The 27,342-nt window shown below is 41.9% G+C and overlaps 1 protein-coding gene across 4 annotated transcripts; it reads right to left on the bottom strand.

Moving 5' to 3' along the window:
* gapvd1 (GTPase activating protein and VPS9 domains 1) lies at positions 1 to 27,319 on the bottom strand. 4 transcript variants are annotated; one of them, XM_041041864.1, is made up of 28 exons: positions 27,182 to 27,319; positions 22,127 to 22,345; positions 20,049 to 20,316; positions 19,365 to 19,937; positions 19,195 to 19,278; positions 18,960 to 19,094; positions 17,632 to 17,824; positions 16,936 to 17,016; positions 15,140 to 15,297; positions 14,691 to 14,820; positions 14,452 to 14,577; positions 14,164 to 14,337; positions 11,407 to 11,544; positions 9,981 to 10,115; positions 9,164 to 9,283; positions 8,744 to 8,821; positions 6,940 to 7,286; positions 6,686 to 6,773; positions 5,112 to 5,183; positions 4,871 to 4,999; positions 4,618 to 4,744; positions 4,381 to 4,493; positions 3,550 to 3,709; positions 3,200 to 3,387; positions 2,596 to 2,809; positions 2,102 to 2,174; positions 1,800 to 1,997; positions 1 to 1,481 (listed from the first exon to the last, which is right to left on the bottom strand). In XM_041041864.1, exons 2-28 carry the CDS (start codon positions 22,309 to 22,311, stop codon positions 1,341 to 1,343), a joined length of 4,428 nt encoding a protein of 1,475 aa, XP_040897798.1. In that variant the 5' UTR covers positions 22,312 to 22,345; positions 27,182 to 27,319; the 3' UTR covers positions 1 to 1,340. The 4 variants fall into 4 exon arrangements, with proteins under 4 accessions (XP_040897798.1, XP_040897799.1, XP_040897800.1 ...); XM_041041865.1 differs by having other exon boundaries at positions 15,140 to 15,294; XM_041041866.1 differs by lacking the exon at positions 16,936 to 17,016.
* Between the last annotated feature and the right edge of the window lie 23 nt (positions 27,320 to 27,342).

Below are 27,342 nucleotides of genomic sequence, written 5' to 3'. Positions count from 1 at the left end.
TTCCCCTAACTTTTTTAATATTTTTTTTTTTTTTTTAACCAGTGCAAAAATGATCCAGTACTCTGTTGTCAACCAATGCAGGACAGTTAACTGTATTACAGACTGATATCAGGCTCATTGGTTTCAACTCTGAGGTAGGATCGACAATACCGAAGGGGATACTTGTTCAAACTCTAGCGTATTAAAGGGACTGAGCCACGACAATCAGCGATGTGGTGATGCTCATGTTCCAGCAGCGAGGGCTGGACAAAGGTTTCTCAGTGAAACGTGGTTGGCTCACTGAAGTGTGTGTGTGTGAGGGGGGGATGAAGCCTATTCTGGGTTAAAAAGAAAAAAGAAAGAAAACTCAAAAATAACTACCTGTACAGAGCGCCCCACATCAAAGGCACTATTTTCAATATTTCCATAAATGCCACCACTGCTCTGTGCATGAACTGACCCTGTATCATAATCGCCCACATTCCCCACCTGAGGCCTCTTCACTGCTAAGGTGCCTTCCTAACTCAAGCTTTTCTCGCAACTTTATTATAACAACGCTACTCGCTTCAGACATCTTGAAAGGGCATGATATGCATTTTTCATTTCCTTTAAAATTAGATAAACAAAGCATTAAATAGAATTACAGAAATAAATACATTTTATTTCATATAAATATGTGGGCCCTTATGTCCAAATTACCACTGACACGTGTTTTTGGGAATAAGATGAAGTAAACAATTCATGAAATAAGCTGCCCTACTGTTTGATATCTCATGAGTAGTATGGTTATTGTGAATTGATTACAGTGTTTATGAGTCACTAAATCCCATCAGTAACTATCACGCACTGTAAATCCCCACGTTACAATGCATTTAATGAACATTATATTGTAATTTAATTGGAAGCCCTTCCCTCTCACTCGGGGGGGGGAAAACAATAAGATCAGTGATCACATCAAGCAAGTCTGGTCCCTTTATATAGGATTATCTTTTATGTTGATTTAATGTCATATTGGTAACTGTTGTGTATATAAAATTCCTAATACAGACCCCAAAAGTGAAACATGACTGAAGAGACAAAGATAAAAGGAAAAATCCAAATCAGGTTCAAAGTTAACATCTTGCCAATTTTTCCCCAAGGCCGTTTTTTCACCACGGCTAAAACCTGGATTTGTCCACATACATACAGTAATATATATTTTGTAATCTTTCAACGTCTCTGGCTATGTACAAGCTATACAAATAAAGAGCAGGCTGAGGGCCAGGTTTTATAAGCTGTGCAGAGGGAGCAGTTGGTTGGGAAGTCTCCCAGTCTCCCGGCTCCTTCCCCCGCAGTCTGCCCATACAGGTGGCTGTTCTGCTTCACTTGCGATCGTCGATGGTCTTAATGAATTCCACCGCCGCGGTGAACTGCATCCACCAATAGCACTCCTCCCCACTCAGCCGGCTGGCGTAGAAATTATTGATGTACTGAACGGTGGACAGCAGGCAGGGCGGGTTTGCCTGGAGGGGAGGAGATGTGGGGATGGGCCCACATTAACCGCTGAACGAACCTCACGCAACGCCGTACAGATTATAATCATAAATATGGAAATATGGAAAATATATCCACACAGGTTAGCAGAAAGCAGTCTTTATGGTGCACTGCAATTACAGTCGTTTTGTTAAAGTGTCTTCTGATCTTTATTCTCAGTCTTCACTGACAAGAACTCAATAGGTGATCTACACTGAAGGTACAAATTCTTGAAAAATGAAGTTTGAAGTTTGCTTAAGAAAATACAGCTGAGTAGCGAGTCTAATTTGAAATAAAAACAGACTTACCCTTATGAGGACAAAGACAAGTACAGGGACAAAGTCATCCGCTCCAGGGACGGAGTCTTCATTGGCCAGGCTGAGGAGGTTCATGATGGTGGAACACATGCGCAGTATACACTGGACTTTGTCTCGTGGCGTCTTGTATGCATTGATGGTTCTGATCTCGGACTGTGCAGACGGCCAGGGAGCCTCCTTCAAGTAAACCTGCAGAAAAGTTAAAATCCTTCTTGAAGTTCCTGTGTACCAACAAGTGTCCCCCTGCGTGTCTCCTCCAATGCATGGACGTGAAAATGTCACCAAGAAAATACCTCTGGGATTTGAAGAGCTTTATGAGTGGCTGTCACAACTTTTGAGAGCCGCTGGATGTGTTCATGGAAAAGCCTGTGTGAGACAAAACAACTCAGTATATGACAACAGATACAGTACACGCACTGTCCAACCCACCAGTGCAGCTGTTCTGATAATATACCAACCCCAAATATCTATCAGCTGAAATTAGAGGACCATTTTTCCTGCCATTTAAAGAAACAGAGCAACTACATCATCACATATCATAGCATCACAGCATTTTCTGAATGTAGGACATTTAAATTACTTCCATACAAAGACAACTGTAGTGGTAACTTTCAACTCCTACCTCCATATATACAGTGCACTGCTCTGCTGTCTCCACAGTCTTTCAAACATAACCAAAAAAATAAATAAATCAAATACTACCTACGGAAGCTCTCTGTTTTGTGCTGTACAGATCCCAGTGAGTAACTGGGATCTGTACAGCACAAAACAGAGACCAGTTACTCACTGGTCTCTGAGACTATCTCCATCTAGGTTAGGGTAGAAGGCCAGTTTGAAGATGCGGTTCATAACGCTGCGCTCGATAGCCATCTGGGCATCCTGCAGCTGGTCCTCGCTTGCATACTGCCAAATGGCATCACGGGCCATAGCACCGTACAAGTAGCGCAGAAAATCCTCCACTGCTGCTGTCTTGTCATCCGCCGCTGTGCATCCCTGGAACGCTGGAAGGAAGGGGGGCAGAAGAACAACACGGTTAACACCAGCACAGGATATAAGCTGTAACCTTGTTTGCTGATTGTATTTAAGTGGTTAAGTTGAGCTGGAAGTGACACTGTGTATAACCACATCATATACTTGAAACAGAACTTTAATGTCTCATATTATAAGAGGGAACATCTTTACATTATTTAATATGCCAAAGCATATTTGCTTCTTTTGTTTGTGGAGTTATAACAGCAAAATAAATCGTGTATAATATGCAAAAAATGGCAGACAATAGGATGGAAGATTGTACTTTGGAGGGTAGCAGCAAAGGCCAGCTGAAGAACAAATAAATCAATAAGCTCAGCTAGTGGGGCTTAGTTACAGGAAAAATGAAAATGCTGACATACCCTTAATAAAGTCAAGCATCTTGGATTCCATGTGTTCAAGAAGGAGCCGAACACAGACAGTGGTGAAGTAGCGGTTCGCCACCTCCTTGTCTCTCAGCACCCTCTGGAGGAGCCTCTCCAGATGGGCCTGCGAGGTCTGCAGGCCCTGACGACACCTAGTTAGATAAGCTATGTATGGTGCCCGCTTTCTAAAGGAAACACAAACACAAAAAATGGCATTGTATTATTTATTATTCTCTGTAGTTGCTTAAAATAACATTAAGCACTGGACAAACAAAAGATAACAAAATGAAAGACCCATGGGGTGCTTTAAGTGAGCTTTCCTCGTCTCTCCAGGCCTCCACATTTACCTGTAATCCTCCGCAATGGCAGCCAGCAGCTTCCTGCACGTGCGTGCGTCGAAGCGGCTGACACAGCGCGTGGTCTCCTGGATCTGGGCCATCTGGTTCTTATCCTGGAGGTTGATGGCCTCTGCGAGCTGGACCTTCAGGAAGCAGACGATCTCATTGTCTAAGACAGAGGACGACGGGGAGACAGTATTAGACGACACTGCTCGCAGCTCACAAAGGAACGCCTGGCTGTTGTGATATGATCAAACTGCCGCCTCCACATGACAAACTGACTGATGGGCACGAAGAGTCTTCTGGTTTTAGTGTTAACCGTTTCACAGGAACGCTGTTTGATTCCGCCTGCTGTGGCCCTGCTTCAGGATGTGAAGGTGGTACCCTGCAGAATTTCTGCAAGGAAAGCTTAAGAGCTCTGTCTTCATTTTGTGCAGCATCAGAAAAATGTTGGGCCAATGTCAATATACGTAGTTACACCAGTATTTTTAATATGTACGATGGTTTAATAATGTGATATTTCACTGACACCATATGGGAATTCTCTTTTAACAGCCGCTACTCTTTCAACCTTGCCCTAAACCTTGAAAGGTGAGTCAGAAGGTGAAGGTGGTACAGATTTGGTGTGTTGCTTAAGGACACTTTCAGCTGGTTGGATGCTTGCCAGGAATAAGGGCTTGTACCCTGCTCCCTGTGGAGATCTGTGACAAAGATACCTAAACTAAAACATAAGACCAAGTTTTACAATAGCTCCAAATGAATATACAGCACAGAGAAAGTGGAGCAGGCTACTGTCAATTCAAGTACTAAGATGTATCACAGATGCACAAGGACTCCAACCTTCAGGATCCATGTGGTCAGGCAGCCCATTTCGTGTGGTTGCAGGAGCCATAATGGGCAGAGCCACAGAGTCTGCAGAGCACAACGCCAACCTCAACTTCTTCTTTGCGTCACTGGAAGAAAAAAAACAACAAAAAAATATATTCTCATTAACAGCAATTGTTAAGCAATCTGCTAAGAAAACTAGAAAGCCTTGAGTGATTGTTGTGGTTTCCTGCCGAACTGTGAATGTCTGACCTGAAAGAGAACTTGGAGTCATGCTGCTGTGCCGTCTGGCTGGCTGAGTCTGGGAGGTCATCTGTGGAAATGTTTTGCAGAGTATCTTCTCTTGGAGAGTCATGGACATTATCTTCAACACAAAGATCTGTGAAAATACACAAAAAAACCAAAATGAAAATCATTAGCCTTGTCTATGGCAAGTTTGATATGCGTACGTGTTTTTTTTTTGTTTTTTTTTTGGTTTTGTTTTGGTTTGGTTATTTTTACTGACCTCCTGTACCATCATAGGAGGCTCCAGCTGTGGCTCCATCACTCGCGCTGGGCCTCTTGATGTTCCTGTACTTGTCCAGGATGTCTTCAGCTGCCTGTGCTTGTGTGCTCTGTCTGGGCAATGGGTCATCTGACAAACCCACCAAACAAACGGGTTGCATTAAAATTAAACCCACCACGGTGGATTAGTTTCAGCCAATAACATGTTCAATAAAAGTAAGACTGAAGAATAAAAGACTGACCTTGTGGGATACGCTCCTGGGCAATGTCATCTTTCTCTTGTTTGTCCCTTTTCCTAAACGCTGCTATTGGAGCTGTGGAGGAGACATATGATGATTGACTTGGGCGGAGTGACACCACTCTCACTATCACTGGAAGACAGGTTGATCATGAGTCAGCTGTTGATAGCCATTTTAAATGGCTTTTTATTTTTTCATGTTTTTATTGATTTATTATTATTATTGAGACAAAAAATCTCATTGTGGAATGTATGACTTAATACAGGACCAAAAAATCTATCTGTACAACTTAAAAAAAAAAAGCAAAACAACATTGAAATGGTGAATTAAACCAGAATATCACAAACGTCCACAGTTACTCATAAGAAGTACAGTCCATATAGATGAAATTAATCCCACTGATGCTTATCCTGTTAACACAAAGTGCAAACAGGACAAACAAGGGAGACAGAGAGTCTACAATTTGATGACACACACAGGAAACACTGGGTGGAGTATCTACACTGATATTCTGTGTTCTCCATAGAGTAAGATACTGTAGCAAAAAAAAAAAAAAAAATACAAAAGGAAAAAGGAAAGAAGGGTGATAAAACGGATGCATGGATGAGGAGTGTGGGCATGTACACCATGTCACATCACAGCTCTACAGCTCTAAGGTGACATCTACAAAGCAGCATGGGCGCGCAGCCGCTGGCTCCAGCAGTAAAGCTAGCTCAATGACGACAGCACGGAAGCTTTACCTGGGACATCACTCTCAGCCGTCCAATACAGCACTGTGAGGAACACAACAGACAGGGTTGGCCTTTCACACACAGGCTGCCGCTCTGCGGGACAACTGACTGTGCGTCACCATGCAGAGCAACAGGACAAACACAATGGACTCTACAAGAGGTTTGGCAGGAGACTGGTGGCTTTGGGCTTCAAGGCTCTCTGTACGTTACCATGTGCACAGTGTCCTCCATTTTATGAATATCAATTTAATATTTACTTAAGAAACATCATTATCTCAAAGAGTAATAAGCAGGCATTCCGTGTGGGCACAGCTCATTATTTCCCAGACAGATGTATGAGAGATGGCTGTAGAGTAGAACTGCAACAAGAGATGTGTCATCTATCAGTGCTGATGACAGAGAGGTCTATCTAATGACCATTAGCCGCTGGCTGACAGCACTGCTGGGAGGGCTACAGCCATACAATCTACACAGCTAAAGCTCCTCTGATGACTGATTAGCTTTGAAAAGTCTATATAAATCTGCAGCCAGTGAGACGTGAGAAAAAAAGGACTGGACACGTCTCTGGAGTAACTTCAAACAACAAGAAACATCATTTTCCAACTGGAACATCAGCAATGGAGTGGACAACATGGATCATCATTCTCTTTCTCACATTATAAATTGGTTTTCGCTCTGCTCTTTATAGTGTGATATTTCCTGTCAGTTGTGATTAAGAGAACTCCCCCAACAAAAAAAATAAAGGAGAGCTGCAATCAAACAGATCACTTTTAAATGTACACCAGTTCATCTTTCAGTTTAGAGGAGGCGACATGTTTAAAATGACCAAGTGGCCTGGTTCCTTACCTTTGGGAATGGCTGACACAAAACGTTTCTTCCACCATGGTCTGTTGCGATCAGACTTCTCATCGTCACTGTCTTTCCTGTCCTCAGCCTTTGAATGGAAATGAACACATCATCTTTAGGCATTATTTAATAAAACAGCTGAAAATGGCTTCAAAAAAACCTCAATCATTTACTTTTCAGCTGTTTTTAAGCAGCATTTCTCAAAAACACAACCATCTACAACATTAATCGAGAGCACTACTGTGGCTGGTTACCTCTCCTTTCAGTGAGTCCTTGCTGGGGGATGAGGAGGGTCCCAAAGCGTAGGCCCCAGAAGGGTCACGCTCTTCAACTGCTACCCGCCGGTTAAGGCCGGGGTCACTTGTGGGCCGGCGGCCTGGGCACACGATGTCAGAGCTGCGGCTGCGGACCAGCCTGTCAGGGAAGGAGTGCCGCTGCTTGGTGTGCTCCAGCTCAGCCTGGGCCAGGCAGTGAGGCGTGAAGAGAGAGTGGCGCGTCTCTTGCCCCAGGGCACTGGCTTCAGGGATGGGAGGGTCAGGTGGAGGGTGAGTGGGCCTGGCGTAGTGCACTTTGGGCCTCACTATTGTTCCAGTGGAGGAGCCTGAGGTTACAAAAGACATAAACATAAACGAAGACAAAATAAAAGTAAATGCAATAAATTTTACTGAATGAATTTGGACAATATTTAAATGTCCCTGAGCACTTTGAATAGTTGTCATCACATTCTCTTTAATATTCTAAGGGTCATTTACCAGCCCACTGCACACACTTTACTAAGGCTGAGTGAATACAAGTATATACTTCTATTTAACTGCTTTTACAACTATATTAATGAAATTCTACCGGTACACTTATCAGGAGATAGTGATGGTCTGTGCCAACATCTCACCTAATACAACTAGAATTACTGCCTTGTGGTTGTATGCCTCTGCCAACCAGTCAAGTTGCAGTTTACATGCATGTGGCATAATATATGTAGTGAATAGAATAAAAAATTATAAAATACAAATTATAAAATGTGGACGCTTCACACACTTCTTCAACCTAGCAGCACAGAGGATCTATACAATCACCACAGTTTCAAGGTGGGCACTCCAGATCAGTGTCACCAGTTCAGAATCTGACCAAACGTGAAATATGGCCACAACCTCTTTGCTGAATATTATGATGAAGTTACAGTGAAGTTGACCTTTGACCTTTTGAATATAAAATGTCATCTCTTCATCATTTTATCCTATTAGACATCCAACAGGATACGCAAATTACAACATAATTAGCGTATTCATTCTTGTGTTATGTCTAAAAATGTGTTTGTGAGGTCACAGCGACCTTGACCATGGCCACACAATTCTAATCAGTTCATCCCTGAGTCCAAGTGAACATCACTGAAGCAAAATTTCAAGAAACTCCCTCAAGGCGTTCTTGAGATGTCATGTTCACAAGAATGGGACAGGCAGACAATCTGAAAACATAATGCCTCTGGCCACGGCTGTCGCTGACGTGGATGCGTAATAAAACAAGTAGGGGGGAAAAGAAGGGAAAAAAAAACGCCTCAAAAGTGGGGGAGAGCACTAAAGAGAGATGTTAGTGGGAGATGAGCCCTAGGTGTAGGTAGGCCACCTGTTCCAAGGGTAGACTCTCTCTCCTGAAAAGCTTCCAATGGCAGACTTGTGCCATGAGCACAGTGGGACAAGGGGACAGTGCCAAAGAGCCTGGGGTGAGGTCTCTCAACCTGTCATCCCTTCACCTTGCCACAGACACACAGCAACCACCATTCCTCTCTCAAACCCTTCCATCTGCACTACAAACAAAACACACAGAAGCAGGAACAAAGACTGCTAAGAATAATCTGGGAAACTAAATGAGCCAAATGAAGTGACATTTCACTTGCACTTACACGCTTAGGTGAGTAAGGCTTGTGTGAGGGGCACATGGAGTCTTTTGGTTAATTTCGCAGAGCTCAAGCTGTTCTGTGCGTCCGCAAAATTAGGGTAGGGATTTAATGATACTCATTTTTAGCTCTGATTGGTTGTAGAGCATTCTGGGAGTGCAAATTACCTTCACCAGAGGAGAGGGGATCGAACATGGCCAGCAAGGAATCGGCCTGTGAGGGTGGAGATGTCAGATGGTGTGCTCCTGTAAAAACACAAGAGGATATGAGACTATTAACAACGTGAACTAAATCAACCGCTAACACGCAAACGCATATTGCTGCTAGTTTAAAAAATGGTTTATAACATTAAGATAAAATGATAATAGCCTCGCCTCCAAAGCTCGATTCCCCAGCCAGGCTAACACAGAACAGTTAACTCTCCAGTATAACTTTAAATAACAATTACAAGCGCAGTGAGTGAAAAAAGTGATTTAGCTTGGTGGGAGGTGTAGAAGTGACAGGGACTGATAGATCTGGCTGATGTTGTTAGATAGACACCAGACTGATGGCTTAGCTAGCCTAGCAGGGATGTGACACTCTCCTACCGTGGCCTGACTCCTCCCCATCTGGACTGGTCACAGAGTCCTTCCCTCCAAAGTCTGAGCTGCACTCTGACCGCAGGTCCTCGATCTTGTTGGGGATGTCCTCTGAGGTTGCACTGATACCTGCAGCATAGAAAAAAAACAACCCAAAAACAGTTGTGTTGACATTCAGGACGAAAGCAACTCAATATCACCTTTACAGTGAGATGTTTCAGCAGTCAGGAAAGAGAAACCGTACGTTCACCATTTCTCTGACAAAAGAGGATAGTTTTTTCTTTGGACTATGCTGTATGGTCTCTCTCAGATGGGAACCCAGTGGGAACTCTAAATTGGTAGCATAAGCTCCCATGGGTTAGGGGAAAGACACAGATAAGAGTGATCATCAGACAAAGACTATCCATCGGCCGGACCCCATGGGACGTTTTCCTGTGAGCTGAGCCAGGAACGTCACCGCTGGCTTCTTAATCTAGCATTCTACGTCATGCGTGTCAACATAGCACGTCCACCTGAGCCCACGGAAAAGACAACCAGCATTAACCTCTGTGTCATACAGAAAAATTCCCATTGACCCCTGGTTAACAACCTTCCCAGTAACACGACTGCTCTGCACACAAACAAGGAGAGTGAAAAACAGGCTGTTTCAGTCCATTTATTGAACCTGAATTTAATAATGCGGGTCCGTTAATGAGTTTTCACCTTTTGGAAGACAACAAAGACTACAGAGTGAAAAACAGAAGTAGAAGTGATTGTTTCAGAGAGAACACAAAAGTAGACAAAGCAGTAGTTAGAGAGGGGGGAGATGGAGTGGTTAGATTTATACCTGAGACAACACTGAGGCCTGGTGTGCTGGGTCTTGAGCTGACCTCTCTAACCTCTGTGTCGTCTGAGGTGCTGCCGACACCTGAGCAGCTCTCCAGCTCCTGCAGACGCTCCTCCTGCTTCAGGTCTGGGGCCTCTGCAAACAAACCCAAAAGGAAAGAAAATATGCATAAAAACTCCCAAAAAAAACACTTCTGAGACAAGACTGTGTACTTCTCTCACTTGAACTGTGGATAAAGTACATTTGAAAGAAGCTCATAATCCACTTTACTCGTGGCAGTTCGCTACAGATGATGGCCATTCTCTCACTCCATCCCCTCCTCTGTTACGATTATTGGGAAACCAAGTGCACACATATGCATGAAATCAAACAAAGCATACATTATCATGTCTTAAAACTGCCAAAGCAAACCATAAACCTAGTACGGCCAATTCTTTGGCTACCCAATGGAGCTGTTGGGTCGAACCCAGAGGCTCCATACTAACAGCAGTACTCATTTGCATGCTCGTTAGTAATAATGTGTTGGTGAAGTGCTCTTCAGAGTGTAGTTTTCTGCTGCCTAGCCATGAAACAAGCGCTCTACTCGAAGCAAGCCTCCGATCACGTATTACCGAGCAGAACAGGGGCAGCAAACGGAACAAAAAGCAATCAAGACACTCATGCATGTCATTTCTGCACTGCACATATTGAAATGGTGTACTACTTCAATTAACATAAGGCCCATGCTTTTCAAAGAAACACTTAACGCTGTTAATAAAGCACTCTACTGATTTTCACAAAACACTGGTTTCCAAAAGGGGGAGTTAAGCACGTAATCTCTCATTAATAAAAGGTTTGGACTGAATGCTCATTTTGCAAGAACGGACAAAGAAAGTACAATCTGTGCTTTTTTTTTTTTTTTTTGAGACTGAACTTGCATTCACACCGACATGGTGATGCAAGTGATGCTGAGAGTGATTTCTGTAATGAAACAAAATGCGCACACGATTCTCCGATCAATGCGATGTTAGGTGTAGCCAAATAAAAAACTGACACCATGTAAAGTGACTGAGGACAGCTGCTCTCCTCGTGATTCCCTCCCCACTGCTGCACCACAGGTGCAAACACACCTGGTGGTCCCTCTAAGGAAACCCTGAGCTGCCTTTTACTGGCACAGGCGGATCTGTCCTGAAAGACAGGCAAGTGCACACAAATATGATGACAGATGTATGCACACATTTTTGGTATGGATTGCTGTGCAACCACACCTGGTGTCCCAACCCCCACTATACTGAGCTAACATAAATATGCATGCATGCATACACACGTGCATGCAAATACACATCTGAGACTGTCATGGAGATGAAGTCCAAGAATCGAGACAATAAACGAAGCAAAAGAACAGTCAAAAGGTGTCTACAGCAGCAAAATAAACCTGACTCCCCACCTGAGTCGCTGGGCAGGACCTCCACGCTCCAGGCCTCGCTTGTGGTCTCTGAGATGGTGGAGCCATAGGGGTCCAGCAGCACTGAACCCGAGCCAGGAAGACACAGCAGGCTGCCGAGCATGTTCTCCGCAGCTGCCCCTGAGAAGAGAGAGAGACAGACAAAGGGTTAACCTCATTAAACAGCAGCATTAAACCTGCACCTTTTTTCATCTGGAAAAGTATCAGACCAGCAAGAAGTCATCTCTATAGCAGCAAGGTCATCATGAAGGCACCTTTTAGTCCTTTACCAAGCCTCTACAGTATGTGTTGTTAAGGCACTGATGTTGATTCATTTTCTGTAATTAGTTCTAATAAATTATTCAGATTTTAAATATGAGCAATGTGTGAACTTGAGAATGCCACTGAAGAAACGATGCCTTTGGTAAAAGGCTGGAATCTTTGAGTTACATGTATGTTCATATTTAATGCTCTGCTCCATTTGCAGGGCTGCAACGAATGACTATTTTCATTATCAACTAATCTTGCAATAGTTTTTTCATCATTTAATTATAGATGACGTTCATAAAATGATAAAAGAAACAGTTACATTTTCAAATTGCTGGTTTTATCTGATGAACAGATCAAAACCCAAAGATCTTCTATTTACAGTGAATAAAAACATAAAAAGTACCAAATGATCCCAACAGTTACCACATGAGAAGCTGAAACAGCAAATGTTTGGCATTTTTGCTTAATGAATGACTGAAATGACTAATTAATAATTAATTTTCTTTTGATCAACTAAACAGTAATTGTTTTAGCACTATACGGTTCTTGATATATTCATTTCATGTGTTACATCTTAATTAAATATGAAACTGTTCCATCAATTTCAGACCTTCAGGTCTGACGTTGTGAAAAGGTCTGAGATAAGCAAAAATACATAATAGTGTCTCTCTGTTGAGCGGATGGGGTTTCAGAGACAGTGAGCTTTGCATACAGCGATGTAGAGAGTTGGAGGTCACATGCATTTCATGCTGGGACCCACAGGCGCATATACCACTGAGCCAAAGGTCAGAGGTTAATGGTAATATGTCACCCTGCCCTGGCCTCCGGGGCCATGACTTTGATCTGTTGATTAAGCCTAACATTACTCACAACCAAATTACCGCTTTGTTCACCCTCCCACAAAGTCCTTAGCACAGTGTCCCTCTATCTCCATTTGGGAAGTTGTGGCTTAACAAGGCGGAAGAATGTGGAGGAGGGGGAAAAGAGCTAGCAGGTGTGAGTGGGAGTCAGTGGCCAAGGCTCAGGACCAAAAAAATCGACCTGTGGCAGCCGCACCCCCGGTACGTCATGCTTCCACTTCATGGCACACACACGCCATGAGCACACACTCATGCCAGCACCCAGGCAACAGTGTGCACTGATGTTGGCTGGGGCAGGGTTCTCATTGGCGGTGGGTGAGCTCTATCCCGCTGTCCGTGTTTACAGTCTTCAAGGTAGGGGCGCAGAGTACTTGTCTTTCAGGTGGATGATTAAATGAGTGGCACAACAAGAAGTGAAACAATTAGAATTTCTGCCTCATTATCATGGTAATCTTATCAGTGGGATAATGAGGTATTAATGGATATTTAATGTGCATCTCATAACCCAATCCCTTGGAGAAAACACATAAGGAAATCGCTGTAAATTCACTTAATGATGGAAAAGTCCCCCAACGCCATATTCCGAAGAATGAAAAATGGTGGATGCAAATGAGAAGGAACCAAGGTCAATAAGACTGCAGGGACTGAGTGAATGTCAGAGAGAGAGAGAGAGAGAGAGAGAGAGAGTGAAGGAGAGAGGGAGATGGGCAGGAAAGGCTGTGAAGAAAAACACTGAAGCAGAGGAGACAGGGAGACGGGAGTCAGACTCAGATGTACTCTCTACAGCTGGTTTCACGTTAGGTAAACCTGTCTTTTTTCAACCTGTGTCTTACATAGTTTTGGCTCAACAGAGTGTTGACGCTGAACTTGTCCTCCACAGTTTACTAAAGAGGTTTATCTCACATTATATCTCAGTAAATTAGGATTATGCATGTACTTATCTACTGCCACTGTGATTACGCAGGCTTATCTTAGGATATATTTACTGAGACCCACAGAAAAACTTGTTTTGCCTCTCGAGACTATTTTAATCAAATGTGTCCCTTTCATTATTGTATTCTATCAACTGGAAGATAATTGTATATTCAGTCAAATCAGTGGCAGTGGCATGAAAAGAATCCAAAAACGAATATTACCAACTATTATTCAGTGTTATTTCTTAAACAGAAATAATCTATATAGATATATAATCTATATTATTCAAATTAAGCACACACATTAGACAACAAAAAACAGACTCAAAAAACTAATTTCATACATTTACCTGAATAAAAAGTACAAAAAATGTATTAAACATAAAAATACATGAAATAAATGGGAACACTGGCCTAAATTATTACATCCAGCTCTATTAGGTAACAATTTTACTTATGATGTGCGCTATTCAAATGCTGAAATGCAATTCACTTTATTTTTAAAAAGACAGAAAACATGGGAAAATGTTCAACAAAGTCCGTGCATGTGTATAAGAACCTGAACTGAACTGGAAGACCTGTTTTTGATGCTATTTCACCCACATACCACAAGGTGATGACATTTCCCTAAATCTACTTAATCAACAGTCAGAGAACTGCAAACTGATGCAGGAAGTGAATGTCTACAAATACAGGAAACTAAGCCATGACCCCACCTGCTATTTCCTGCAGCCGATCTTCATCCATGTTGGGATCAAAGTCACTGCCAAGCACGTCAGTGCTCCAGGTTTCACTGACTGTCTCAGAGATGTCCCGATCATCTGTCAGACCCATCATGTCTCTGATCTCAAACTTGCGGAGTTTGTCATCCAGGTTGTCCTGAGTGGTTGCTGAAGGAGACAGTATGTTAGACTAGTCTTGCTTGTGGATATGTTTCATCTAAAAAGAAAGATACTTTCAGTTTTCAACTCAACGTTTAGACATTCGTGCGCACACACACATACCCTGTTCATGCTCCAGAAGCTGCAGAGCCTCCACCCCGTTGCTCCCTGATGGTCCAGCTCCCAGCTCAGAAACAGACTCTCCCTCCAGGTCCAGAGACGACACAGAGTTAGAACGATTGGAGGGACCTGTGGAAAAAAAATGAATAAATAAAAACATACATACAACAGGTCACGAAACCAGTTTGTAAATCAATCCGTTTTTTATGACATTGTGACATTCAAAAATTTAGTAGACTGACCCTCTGAGATGCCTTCCAAGTTGTCACTGCAGAGGGAAAAGCGCAGGGTTTTGTCTGGTTTACCATGCAGCTTGGTATCATCAGCATGGCCCTCCCCCTGGGTCCCATCAGCCATCTGCAGGTTCAAAACCTAGAGGGCGGTGGAGAGAGGAAGTGCATCAATAATAAATATATATAAATACATACATATATGTGTATATATTATGTTTGGTTTGGTGGTTCATTCATGCTCAAAGTAATAACGCATTCAAAGACAGGAGGAGACAATTAAATTTGGCTCAGTGACTTAGTTTTACATGAAATACAAGGTTTCTTATCAATTGAAAGCACATGCAAAGCACTACTCTAGGAAGTCTTACTCCCCTTCACTGACAGGAAAAAATATGGTATTGAATTTATCACATCATCATCTCTCCTGCAAATGAGTACATTAATTCAAGTCACATTACCTCATTCTCTGACATCATCCCAGGGACGGTCTGAGGACCAGTTCCTAGTGAAATCACCAGCACCTCCTCTGGCATCAGCTCCTGTAGGGACTCTTGGGAGCTGGCCTCTGCCTCCCCCTCCTGGGCTATGTTGGTACGGCTGCGGCTACGAGCAGCTGCTGGTTGGTGGGTTGGAGGGAATTAGTAGGGAACCACCGTTATTTTCTGATTGTTACATTCCGAGGACACTAAAGAACAGCATGTGTTGCCATGGTTTAAATTAAAAAATATGTTGTTTGATTTAGGCAGTACGTTCAGCTCAAACAATCAAACAGTATTTAGGAAAATGAACAGCTTTAGCCATAAGTTTGAAACTAGATAACTGAGACTCATCTGTTATGTCACACCAATGTGTTGCCTGCAAATGTTATTCATAAGTAATGACAATGATCTTAGTGGATCACAAACTTTTTACTTCCAAATGAGCTGCAAGTCACAATGGTTTTATCAGTTTAACAAAAGAAATGTCAAAATTTACCTTTGGAATTCTTCCCTCTTGTCACATTGGTGTGGCATTAAAGACAAGTTTACCTCTCATTTCAGGATGTTAAGCAGTAGTTAGTTAACAACAGTAAAGACTGAGCTTTCTTTTAACATGAAAATATATTTTTTATCTGCACTATGCAAAGTTTACTGGCTCAGCTGCAAATAGATAAACACTAAAGCACGTAGACAACCTAGTCATAATATCTCTGAAAACAAGATGCTATAGTTGCCATATTATTTACACAAAATTATTTTAGCATCACTGTACATAAAAAACACGGTACTCTGTGCATGTTTAAATACTAAGTAACCCGCTTCCACAGTGTTTCTGGGATTAAGATGGTAGGCCTGACAAAACCAAAGCACTTAAGTACCACAGGACATTCATACCACTCTAAAGTCTATGGTGCACATCACTGACTCTTTGGCTCCATCCACTGGATATATTTTAAAAACTTAAACAGAACAGCTGGTATACAAGTTCCTTGAGGTCCTGGAATTACATAGGATGCCTGATACTGATTTCTCTAATCGTTTAAAGAGAAATCCATAGATACATTAAGACATGTGACCACATCACGGTAATTCTGGGTAAGTGGTTTTCATGAACAATGTTTCTATCGAAGTATAAGTGCATGAGTCACTTAACAGTTTGAATATGCGAAGGATGCTTATTGTACTGTTTGATACACCCATCAATAACAACACATTCCCTCTGCTGAGCATTTTTTTTTTGAGATCTGAAACTGCGCCCTGCACGCCCTTCAACCGATTCTCTAATATGATGATCAAAATCTTCGACATCGGCAAAATAATAATAGAAGAGTAGATGTCAAATGGGATTTTAAGAACACAACTACACCATCATAGCCAGTGTCACTGCATAAAATAATGACACTTTTGTCTCCCTTATTTTTAACACAACTCAGGCACAGACCAGAGAGAGGAAAGGTGGAAGACAGATTTTTTTTTCCACACTCTACCTGGTAATGAATAGCCATATTCCGCTGAATGAGAAAGCAAAAAGGGAAAAACTTAGAAAACATAATGAGTGGAACAACATCTTAGCTCTAATAATGAGCCAAAGCACTGTGCAAGGCAAAGCAAGCATGGTGAGATCACATGGACAAGAACAGTGCTAGGTAACAGTGGCGAGGCAGGGTGGTTACTGTGCAGCTAGGAGCATGGACTAGATGGGTGTTAACTGGGTGAAACAACAGATACATGGGTTAAGTTCACCCCAGCTCTAACACGACTGACAGGCTACCCACCAAACGGGGTTACTAATGGAATGTGAGCAGACAGAGTGGTGCTTGTGGGGTCCCAGGATGTTATAGCAGCTAAGTGTTGTCCTGGTCATTCATTGGCAGCACAGGAGGAAAGGAGAAGGACAAGGTAGGGAGTTGGAGAAAGAATACAGAGCATATCTCAGAATTCAAAGTATTTCAAGTGTCAAGTCAAGATTGTGTATATGCATGTCATATTTCAGAGAAGCAAGCACAAGTGGTTCATTTCTAATTAAGGGGATGCTGCTACAGCATCATTTGTCTTGAAAATGCTAATGAAGGTAGACTGCATCTTTTCCATCCATTCCAATTAAAATGAGTTCATTTATATTTGGTAATTTAATTGGTTGTCATTTCTGTAATTGAGCCTCAATCCAGGCCATGCTAATTATCTTTGTAACAAGCTGAGAAGAAGCTCATTAGCTTCCTATAACACACAGGCCTTTCACTAGCCATCACCACTCAGCTCTACTTGTTTATTTTGCTTCTCATTAAACAAAATATTACACTTCTATCTTTTGGTTCTGGTTTCAGATTGTGATATTCCTATAAAGCAAAATATCTTTCAGATCCTCATATTGGGAAATTACAAGAGGTTGCATCATATTGAGCACATCAATACATCTATCATCTGCTCTAAAACCACAGTTGCAGAAAGGAAGAGGCCGTGGAGGTAGGTACCTATGGGGAGCCTGTTCTTCTTATTGGCAGGAGTGGTAGCCGGGGAGAGCTGGGGGGTGTTGGAGGGAGTGAGCTCCAGGCTGTTGCTCTTCACAGTCCGAGACTGGGGCACGTTGGCCAGCAGGTTCTCCAGAGCCATGTGCTCCTCCTCCCGGAGGTGGTCCCCTGCAGTCACACTCCGCACAAAGTCCACCTACACAGAAAGTGGAAAATGTAAGAAGTTATTCTTAAAACCATCAATCAATCCTCGGAAGTCAACAGGTACTCTGAGGAAGGGTGTGAGATAACGAGTTTGTACTTGCCAAGCTCTTGTTCTACATGAATCTAAACTGTTGCCTGGCACAAAACGTGGGATTACACATGGCTTTATTTGAGTTTATTGCCAAAAGGTATGTTGCAGCAAGTGGAAGGAAACAATCAGCACCAAAGCTACAAACAGCATTCACACAAAAATGAACCAAAAGTCACTTTAGCTGCCTTATGTCCCCAAATAAATGTCATAATATACATGCATCGTATGTTGAGGTCACATTAAGGTTATGAGGTAGGCTGGCTCATACACCCTTCCTCCTGTCACATTTCTGCTATGATAGCAACTGATTCATCAACAGTTCAGGCAGGTACTATCTTGTCTTTTTTCATGTCTGCAGGTTACCTTGAAATGTCACTTACAACAACAGTGTTTGGCCTACGTCTATTACAGCTTTCACTTACTGCTATTGGCATTTAAGTAAACATGACTCACTATTGAGCCTTTTAAAATATGATTTACATAGTCATGATTGAACTTCTAGTACATTAGCTTTTAAACTAAAATGCAAATGGTGTAAAATGACAATACTGTAGGTTAAGGTCTCAGCAATGATGACACATATGTCAAACATAGAAAAGCTGCAATGCAACTGGTCACAAGAAAAAAAAACAACACTGACTGAAGGATGTGCTGTAATAAGATATTTGCTCAACACACCATGTCTTAAAATTAACAACAGATTTAAAACAACACCCCTAGTCTCAACAAAAAACTAAATATTCTGAGCTTTACCAAAAGAAAGTCTAACACACAGCTTTGTATTATCTGGCTTGTTAGGCACTTCTGTTATTTTGTACACCGACTGCACATGAACTCTGTATCTGAAAGTACTTTGAGTGGTTTCAGGGAAATATGCAAATGTATGCGGCATGGTGCTCCAAAATCTTATCACATGACCTGGTCTGTAGGGAGTGCCTATGATGCAGCTTGGCATTTCTAATATGTACTGCTCTCGTGTTACATAATAATTGAAATATTAATGTTACATTGAGCTATCAATAGCAAAAGGGCTTACCAGTGCTAGCAGCTGATTATGCGTAATATAGACCGCAGTCCTGCTGAGGCCTTCTAGAAGGTTCATCGAGGACATGGGTGGGGTCTCGACTGCTCTTCCCCCAATCACCACATCCAGAAAGGCAGCAACACAACTCTGGAGACAGAAACCCACAAAGATAATTTAGCACAAGGAGAAATATCAGGCAATTAAGCTGGCATTAAAAAAAAAAAAACATTACACTAGATTCACACACCTTATCAAATTTAGACAAACTGCTTTTCCGCCTTGGGTCTGCATCATCATCAGCCATAGCCAACTGCTGCAAAAGCTGCCCCACCTGTTTACCAAAAAATAATGCAGTATCAGTCTCCAGCAGAAGGACTCCCATAATGTAACAGGAAAAACATTTACAGTGCCACTTACCTGCATTAGATTGAAACGGGCAACTTCATTGATGGGGGCGTCAGAGATGATACCATACTGCTCCGGGTTGACTATAGCTGGACAGATGAAGCAGGTCAGCAGCAGGTCTGTGCACATGGTGCGCACCTCGCCTACCTCAAGACGCTCCACACATGACAACGTCTTGTACATCTGGGACACAATCCAGCGCAGGCTGTGGGGAAAGCAGTAGGTGTTCTGCTTCAAGTAACCGATAAATTTGTTGACCAGAGCTACCAGCTTGGCTTCATTGGCCTCCACTGCTGCTTGCACCCTCTGTTTGTAGCCTTCAGAGCCCTTTTCTCCAAAGCGATCCTGCTGGGCCGGAGTGAGGCGCTCTGTAACCTTGGCTGGGTCCGTCTCCAGGTGGTCTTCATCTTCCACCAGTAGCTGCATAATGGGTTCATGGAGAGTGGCAGTGAGGAAGAGCTTGGCTGAGTACAGGCCCTCGGAAAAGAGCTTGAAAAGGATGCTGAAGGCACAGGTTCCCCGTCGCAGCAGACGGCGAGGGTTGTCACTCTCCTTCAGCTCAAACTCTATCAGGTACCGTAACACCTGGGAGTTGGTGAGAAAGAAACATGCACTAGTTAAGAACATTAATCTTCCGAAGAAGCTATTAAACAATTTTTCTAATGTGTGACACTAGAGACAAAAAAGGCTCCTGACCTGTAGCAAATAGCTCTCATCCTCCTGCATAATACAGTTGCCATAAAGTGAGGTGAAGACTGTATGGATGACCCCCTGGGTGTGCTCCTGGTTCAGCCTCTCTCCTGCCACCAGGCAGGAAGCCACCAGTCTGGGGTTCTCTCTCAACCGGGCCAAAAACTCGCCATAGATGGTCTCCTGGAAGCCCAGAGTCTTGTAGCCATCAACAAACTGTGTGTCTTCCAGCATTTTCGCATGTTGGCAACATTCAGCTGGAGAGGCCTCCGCACTGCAGACAAGAGTGGTTTCATTTCTAATACATATCATACAAAATCTCTTGTACCAACAACTGCAACTTCTTCTCACAGGCAGTGGCTTTAACACATGCTTAAAACTACACTCTGGCTCTGTAACCTCCCTTTTAGGACAACTTATCTAAACTGTGCTTATTTTGTTTTCTTGGGTTGCCATCTTAGCCTTTGTACTAGTACAACAGAATTCAAATTTGGAAAATGTTTAAAACATCATCAAATCAAGGTATCTGTACCAAAAAACTCCAAAATTAAGGTTAAATATTTGTATTTAGCAGTATTTGAATTATTTCCTGACAGCTTTCTGCAGGAAGAATTACCCGAATTTATTTATAAATTTGTCTTCAAATATGGTCAGGTCTTCATCTAAGTGTCTGTGAAGACTGTGATGAGTTATCCAATACATGGTATTTGGAGCAGACTTGCTTGAGACTTCTCAAGCAAGTCTGCTGCCTTTGTATAGCTTTTGGAAATCTTCATCTATCAATTATGAACAAACACAATCTTTTTCAACTAGTTACATACAAATCATTATATTCGTACTGAACACATCACTCAAACATTCACAGCGTAGGATGGAAAAAGTATGAGAACACCTAATGACATCAACAAAAACTAAGTGGAGTCAGGAGTTAGCAAATTCAGTATCCAGTCAATAAAATAAAGATTGGAGATGTGGGTTAGAGCTGCTTTGCTTTATAAAAACAAAAACATTTTGAGTTTGCTATTCCCAAGAAGCAAAGTGAACCAGGCCTCACAAAAAACTCTCAGAAACGTAAGATCAAGAATTGTTTTTACATGTGCATGAAGGAGGAAAGGATTACAAAGTGATCTAAAAGAGTTTAGAGCTTCATCAAGATATTTAAAAGAATATTTTCACACTGGTCTGTCTGTCAATTTAAACTGCTGATTCCACACTGACCATATGGGAGTATGTGCTGCTGTTGCACTTTTTGTAATGTTGTTTTGGCATGAAATTTTAATGGTACCGGTATTGACACAATTTCTGGTATGGCGTAAAAGGGCACTGCATACCACCATGAAAACATTATCCCAGGTGTGAAGCAGGGAGGAGGGAGCATCGCGATCTGGGGCCACTTTGTTGCCTCTGTTTAACCAGGCATCTTACAAGATAATGTCAGAGTGGCTGTCACCAGCTGAAGCTCAGTACAAGATGGGTAGAAGGACAACGACCTTCAACATGAAAGTAAATCAAGAAGAGAATGACTTCAAGCAAAGAAAATCTGCCTTTTGAAGTGGCCCAGTCAGCACCAAGACCATCACCCAACAAAGATCTTGTGGAACGATGAGTTGTTCACACCAGACATCCTAAGGACATGGGATGTCTGGATTTTTTTTTCTGTTTGGTCACAGATTATACAAACAAGTTAGAGAGCCAAGCAAGCCATTCTGGACAATGTCTCTCACCCCCTTTACAGCATCTTGGACAGTCTGAGGAGCTCCCACAGCAACAGACTGCTGCAGCCCAGATGTTCTAAGGAGCGCTACAGCAAGTCCTTTCTACCTGAGACCATCAGACTGTATAATACACATGTAGCCTCCAGAACTGTGCTCTGAATTTTACATAAATTTTACTTAGATTAATCTCTCTATTTATAACTATACTGTGTTTGTTGTGTATGTGTGCTGCTGGGACAAACTAATTTCCCTCTGGGATTAATAAAGTTATCTATCTATCTATTCTCCCTATTACTAATTTATACGCTAAGCTGACTACATCAGCCTTTCACTGTTCCTTTTCGTGTCTAGAGTGATGGTAGGTCAGACCTGGTGAGAATGAGACGATCGAGGTTGATCCTCTGCTGCTTGGCGATCCATGCGGACCTGTACAGCCTCTCAGCTGTCTTCAGCACATCACTGTTGAGCCTCTGGATCAGCTGCTTCTCCGACGCCACGTACAGCCGCTCCTGCTTCAGGTGGTGGGCCAGAGTGTGGATGTCTGGCTTCACCATCTTCACCAGCTCACACAGGCAGAGAGGCAAATGACTGAAGCACAAAGGGGGACAAGATGGAATGGATCAGATAAATGAGAAGAATCTTTGGAACTTAAATCTCAAATAACCTCTGATCAAATGTCAGACCAAAGCCTGTTTTTTCAAGTCAGCTGTGTTAAAGGGGAACTCCACCACTGTTCTGCATGCAAACACAGATTCAGTGTCCACTGTGGCTCTGGAGATGCTTTGTCAGGTCTAATAAAATAACCCTAATGACATCATCAGGGGTTGTCTCAGCTCATGCTGTGGGACAACAAATTTCCAACAGAACAGGGTATTTAAAAGAAGTGAGCATTTACCAGGCCAGGTTGGGTCTGATGAAATGATGCTACTTATTAACCCCAGAAAGTTAGCTGAACTAATAGTTGACTTACTATGCAGTAGTTCCACTTGCCTTACCACAGCCTCACTATCATTTTTGCAAATACTATCAGTATTCCCTCGAGTTACACTGCATTTAAAGTAAATGTACTGAAAGGAAAAGCAGGAAGTGGTTCCCTTTTATGCAAAGATCTAGTTGAACATTAGCTCAGATGGGATTCTCACGTCATTCAAGGGAAGTGATCATTTGCATTCAGTGTGTTGCACACACAGGCCCAACTACAACAGCAAAAGCATGCTTTCTCACAAGCTCCAGTAAACACTACACAGGCGAATATGCAAATTACTCTTCCTCTTCCAGATCCTCACAGCCAAGACATACGATCCAAGCTGAGTGCATGAAATTTGAATGATTTTGTGGTGAATCTTCTGCACAAAAGCCTCTTTGTAGCTGGTAGCTAACATAGCAAACACAGATTTAACTGTGGAGTTAGGGCGCTGGGAGGAGAATGAGACTAGACTGGGGAAAACTGCCTCAGAGTGGGAATGACTGCAAGACAGTGTCATTGCACGCAAGCTAACAGACAACCACAGCGTTAGAGTTGATATGCCTGACAAATCAAATTGGTTATGCAGATTTACACACATAATGACGAGTCTCTGCATTGAATTTTCTTAGCAAACCAAGAATAAAGAGTGATTACTGATCTACATTTACTGTGATAGATTGTCATCGTTTTCGCATGAAACAGGTCGAGATTAAAGAACAATTTTAGTCAAATATCACTCTAATACAAAGACACATTCGGTGCATATTTATAGTGTAGTATAGAAATTTTTCATAAGACACAGCTGCTCCTTACCACATGAGAAACGTGACGGCCGCCTGCTGCAACCACTCAATGAAAAAAATATCATGAGCCATCAGTCATTCAGTGCTTTATCAGCAAAAATATCAAATGTTTGCTAATAAATTTTTAAACGTGCAGCTTTTCCTCATTTCACATCCTTAAATACAGATTTTTTATACCTTATTTACTTGTTATGGCACTTGTGACTTTGATTTTTTTTTACATTTTAATGACTAAACAACTAATGTTAAAACATAACAATAGCTGACTTGATCATAAAATAATGGCAACACTACACTTTAAATAACCCTATTTAACCTGTATAATTAGTATATAAACATTTATACATTTACACTTGAATGAACTGACAGGTAACAGGGTGGTGAGTACATTCATGGCACACTTCCACATATACACTCTAGTTCTTCAATAAGCACATTCCTCACATACTTGGAAAGGAAGTGAAAAAGCAACTAGGCTATTAAGTGGCTAGCAGAGAGGTTAACTGCCATTTGCCATGGCCTCCTGTGCCTGTCAGCTCCAATACAAGCCACTACACAGAGCTACCTGGTGAGTCAGTCGTGGAGAGCACTGAGGAACTCTAAAGCAGAACCGAAATCAAACAACAGACAGTGTCAAGTAAGGCATAATTTTTAGACTTCTGAGTTACGTGAAAAAGATAAGAACATAATACCATAAATGACACAAGGACCAATCATTCGACCATAACATCCGTGTAAGCACCGTTATTATAACAACAAAGCAGCATAAGAGACAAGTGGTGGGGCAAACAGAGCAAACAGGATTTAAAATGCCAGGGCCAGTCCCACTTAAGTAATCTAATGACAAAGTTCAAAATTACTTATAAATGAAAAGCACAAAACCACACTACATCACAGCACCAGAGTAAAGGTGTTGGGAACATAGCCTCCTCCTCCCACTACATGATCTCCCTCTCTCACACACACACCAACCACTGGAACAAAGTGCTTTTTATAGATATTCAAAGGATTTCACTTTCTACAAAAGGTATTCATGGTTCAGAGCCAACATCCTCTTCACACTTCCCTTCTAGAAAATTTCTTACACGTCTCAGAAAGCAAATACTGTGCTCTACATACATAAGGTTCATGAGTTACTTCTCCCACTACATGAGCTCAGTACAGAAACTTAATACGGTTTATAGTAATGACCATGACGTTTCCGTAACATCAGTTATCGGAAACTGTACTAGTCTATCACCATCCCTGTCCTGATGTATCCTGCCAGTCTAAGTACTGAGGAAGTGACATTCTGGCCACAAGCCCGCCTCTCTTGCCTTAAGGCGACCTCTTCCCCAAAGGAATGTTTGACCAGAATGTCCACTGTCTGGGAAACAAGAAGATGCAGTGGTAGCAAAAAGAGAAAAAAACACAATATACACACAAACTGTGTCCCAATTCAGGGGCTGAATCTTCCTAAATCCATGTTTCTAGACCCAATACAGAATGAAGGGCAAGGGGAATGAAGGGAAGGGACTTCGTCCTTAGAAAACAGTGTTTAAGCTGGAATTCCTAATGTTACTGTTATCATCCTGGATATGCAGTTAATCACTGGGTATATTATGAAAGTTTCACAGATAAACAGTATTTACCATTAGCATGGAACACCATTTACCAGTTGTCCATTATGTGCTAAAGTTAAATGTTATGAGTTCTTTGAACTTTAACCTTTAAACTTTAAACTCAGACATCACGAAACTTAACCCAGTTTCATACAGGTACTGACACTTTAGCTGCTGTCTTGAGGGCAACTTCCTAGTGGTAAACGTAAGGAGTTTTTTTTTTTTCTTTGGGAGCACCAGTCTCGTTTGGGGAGAAGGTGCAAGGTGAGCCTAGCCTTCAGGCTTTCTGAAGAACCCACAATGGTGGGTCAAACCATGCCTTGTGGCCCAAGTCACGGTTCCCATTCGAATTGTTGAGTGACTGACCATTCAAAATACTGAGTGTGTTGGCTTTAAGGAAGCTGTGACGACATCAGATTAACAGTGTGTAATACCAAGCCACAAACATTGTACCCATAACAAAATCCTAAAGTTGCACAGCCGCTGACATTACAAAGTGAAGCAAACACATGCATAGATATATACACAACATCAGCTCTACAGCTCAATATACTCTTAAACAAATTTGTATTCATCGACTTCAGTGAGTAAAGGTACTTAGAAACAGTAAAGGGTTTAGAAATAGATTAGAAAAGAAACAAATGAACCTGTACTTCAACAAATATAAACACAGCATCAGCTGAACACCACTACAGGAAGCAGCATAGATGGAGGTACTGTAATGTATATTAATATTAATATTAATTCATATGAATATTGTAATATTAATGTTGCTATCCGCATCACTCCATTGTCAGTTATCTCCAAAGCTTTCAGTATCGTGCCTCCTGACAAGAAACAGGAACCTACTTCTAAGTAATGAATGAGCCTTGGAATTATTATAAATGCTGTTGCAAAGCAGAAAAATAGTGTGTAATCCTTTGGTCTCACTTGAACTTAAAAGTCATTCTACTCTCAGACAATAACGCAGACTCATTTGCCAGCAACGCAGTCTACATATACTACAGAGGAATAAAGCCCTTTCGACTGACCCTGAATCTCAGCTGATTAACATTTAAACATTAAAATTAACAAGTTACAGAAACTGACTTCTGAAGCTATGATGAAAAAACATGACAGATACATATCAATTTAATATGTCAGCATTTGCATACACATTGGGGAATTTTTTATTTTCATTGCTTGTCACTTACAAATTTAGGTTCACCAAGACTAGTCTTCCACTAGCTTATTTGTTTGGCAAACAGTAAAATCACAAGCATATTCAATTTATGGGGACATTAAACAGAGTAAAGCACCACATCTGACGACTGACTTATCACTGTCACCAACTAATTACAAGAGAAATATTTGAGAAAATGGGGAGATTATGACTTTCATGCAACAAAGAGTTAACAGTAACATCCAGTGTTTAAACATTTATGATGTTTAATGATAGCGTGCCATTATATTTCACGGCCTCACTAAGTCTGTATACATATGCTATTAGGTTACTAGGCTAAAACTTTAGACATTCCTTTCACCGGCTCAGTGGGTGGGGTGGGGAAACATGTAACACAGAAAGCTCTGTTTAATGTGCTGCTAACGTTAATTTGCGAGTTTGTAATGTCCTTGGTTAAATGGTGTAGTAACCAACGGAGATTTAGCTAGGCAGTCAACAAACCGAGATGAGAGAGGTTTAATTAATGTCTGTTACGGTTTTTGTTTAGACTGAGGTAGCTTAGACGAGCTGAGAATCATATCAAATAAACCATGTAACAAACGTTAGGTCAACCGAAGGCTGTGAAGGAAACTAATACAAGACGCCCAACTGTTACATTAGTACAAGTCAATAAGGACTCGCGTTTGCACTGATTTGACCACAGAGACCAGAATGGTGAACTAGGCTAACCTAGCAGTAGCGCGCTAACGTTAACCAAGTTACATTCGGCTAACGTTCGCTAGTCAAGCAGGGAAAGCTAATGATAAGCTAGTTAGCTTAGCTTTAGGCTGCAAGGTCCTGGGTGGCCAAATGTGAACCAGAAAACACTCTAACGTAAAATCGGCAACTTACCGAACGTAATTAGCGCGTGTTGGTTGTTCACAATTTCTCTAAACACAGCCGATCCAAAGATTTCTCGAGTCAAAGGAATTGTTTGTTGGCGGTTAGCCGTCTCACACTGGCTTCTGCAGGAACGAACAGTGCTGTCATTTGCTGTCATCACGAGGAGACCT

Source organism: Toxotes jaculatrix, chromosome 7, assembly GCF_017976425.1.
Source record: "Toxotes jaculatrix isolate fToxJac2 chromosome 7, fToxJac2.pri, whole genome shotgun sequence".
NCBI classification, from domain to species: Eukaryota; Metazoa; Chordata; class Actinopteri; family Toxotidae; genus Toxotes; species Toxotes jaculatrix.
Note: the sequence above shows the minus strand (reverse complement) of the source record. Positions and strands in the feature narration are given on the sequence as shown.

Bases quoted from the DNA above. Each gene is read 5' to 3' on its own strand.
- gapvd1 (XM_041041864.1), bottom strand. From the start codon at position 22,311: ATGGTGAAGCCAGACATCCACACTCTGGCCCACCACCTGAAGCAGGAG. The intron at 19,279-19,364 runs GTAAGTGGCACT...TTTGGTAAACAG, and splicing joins CCCGTTTCAATCTAATGCAG to GTGGGGCAGCTTTTGCAGCA. The intron at 4,745-4,870 runs GTCAGTAAAAAT...GTATTTTCACAG, and splicing joins CTCCTATGATGGTACAGGAG to ATCTTTGTGTTGAAGATAAT.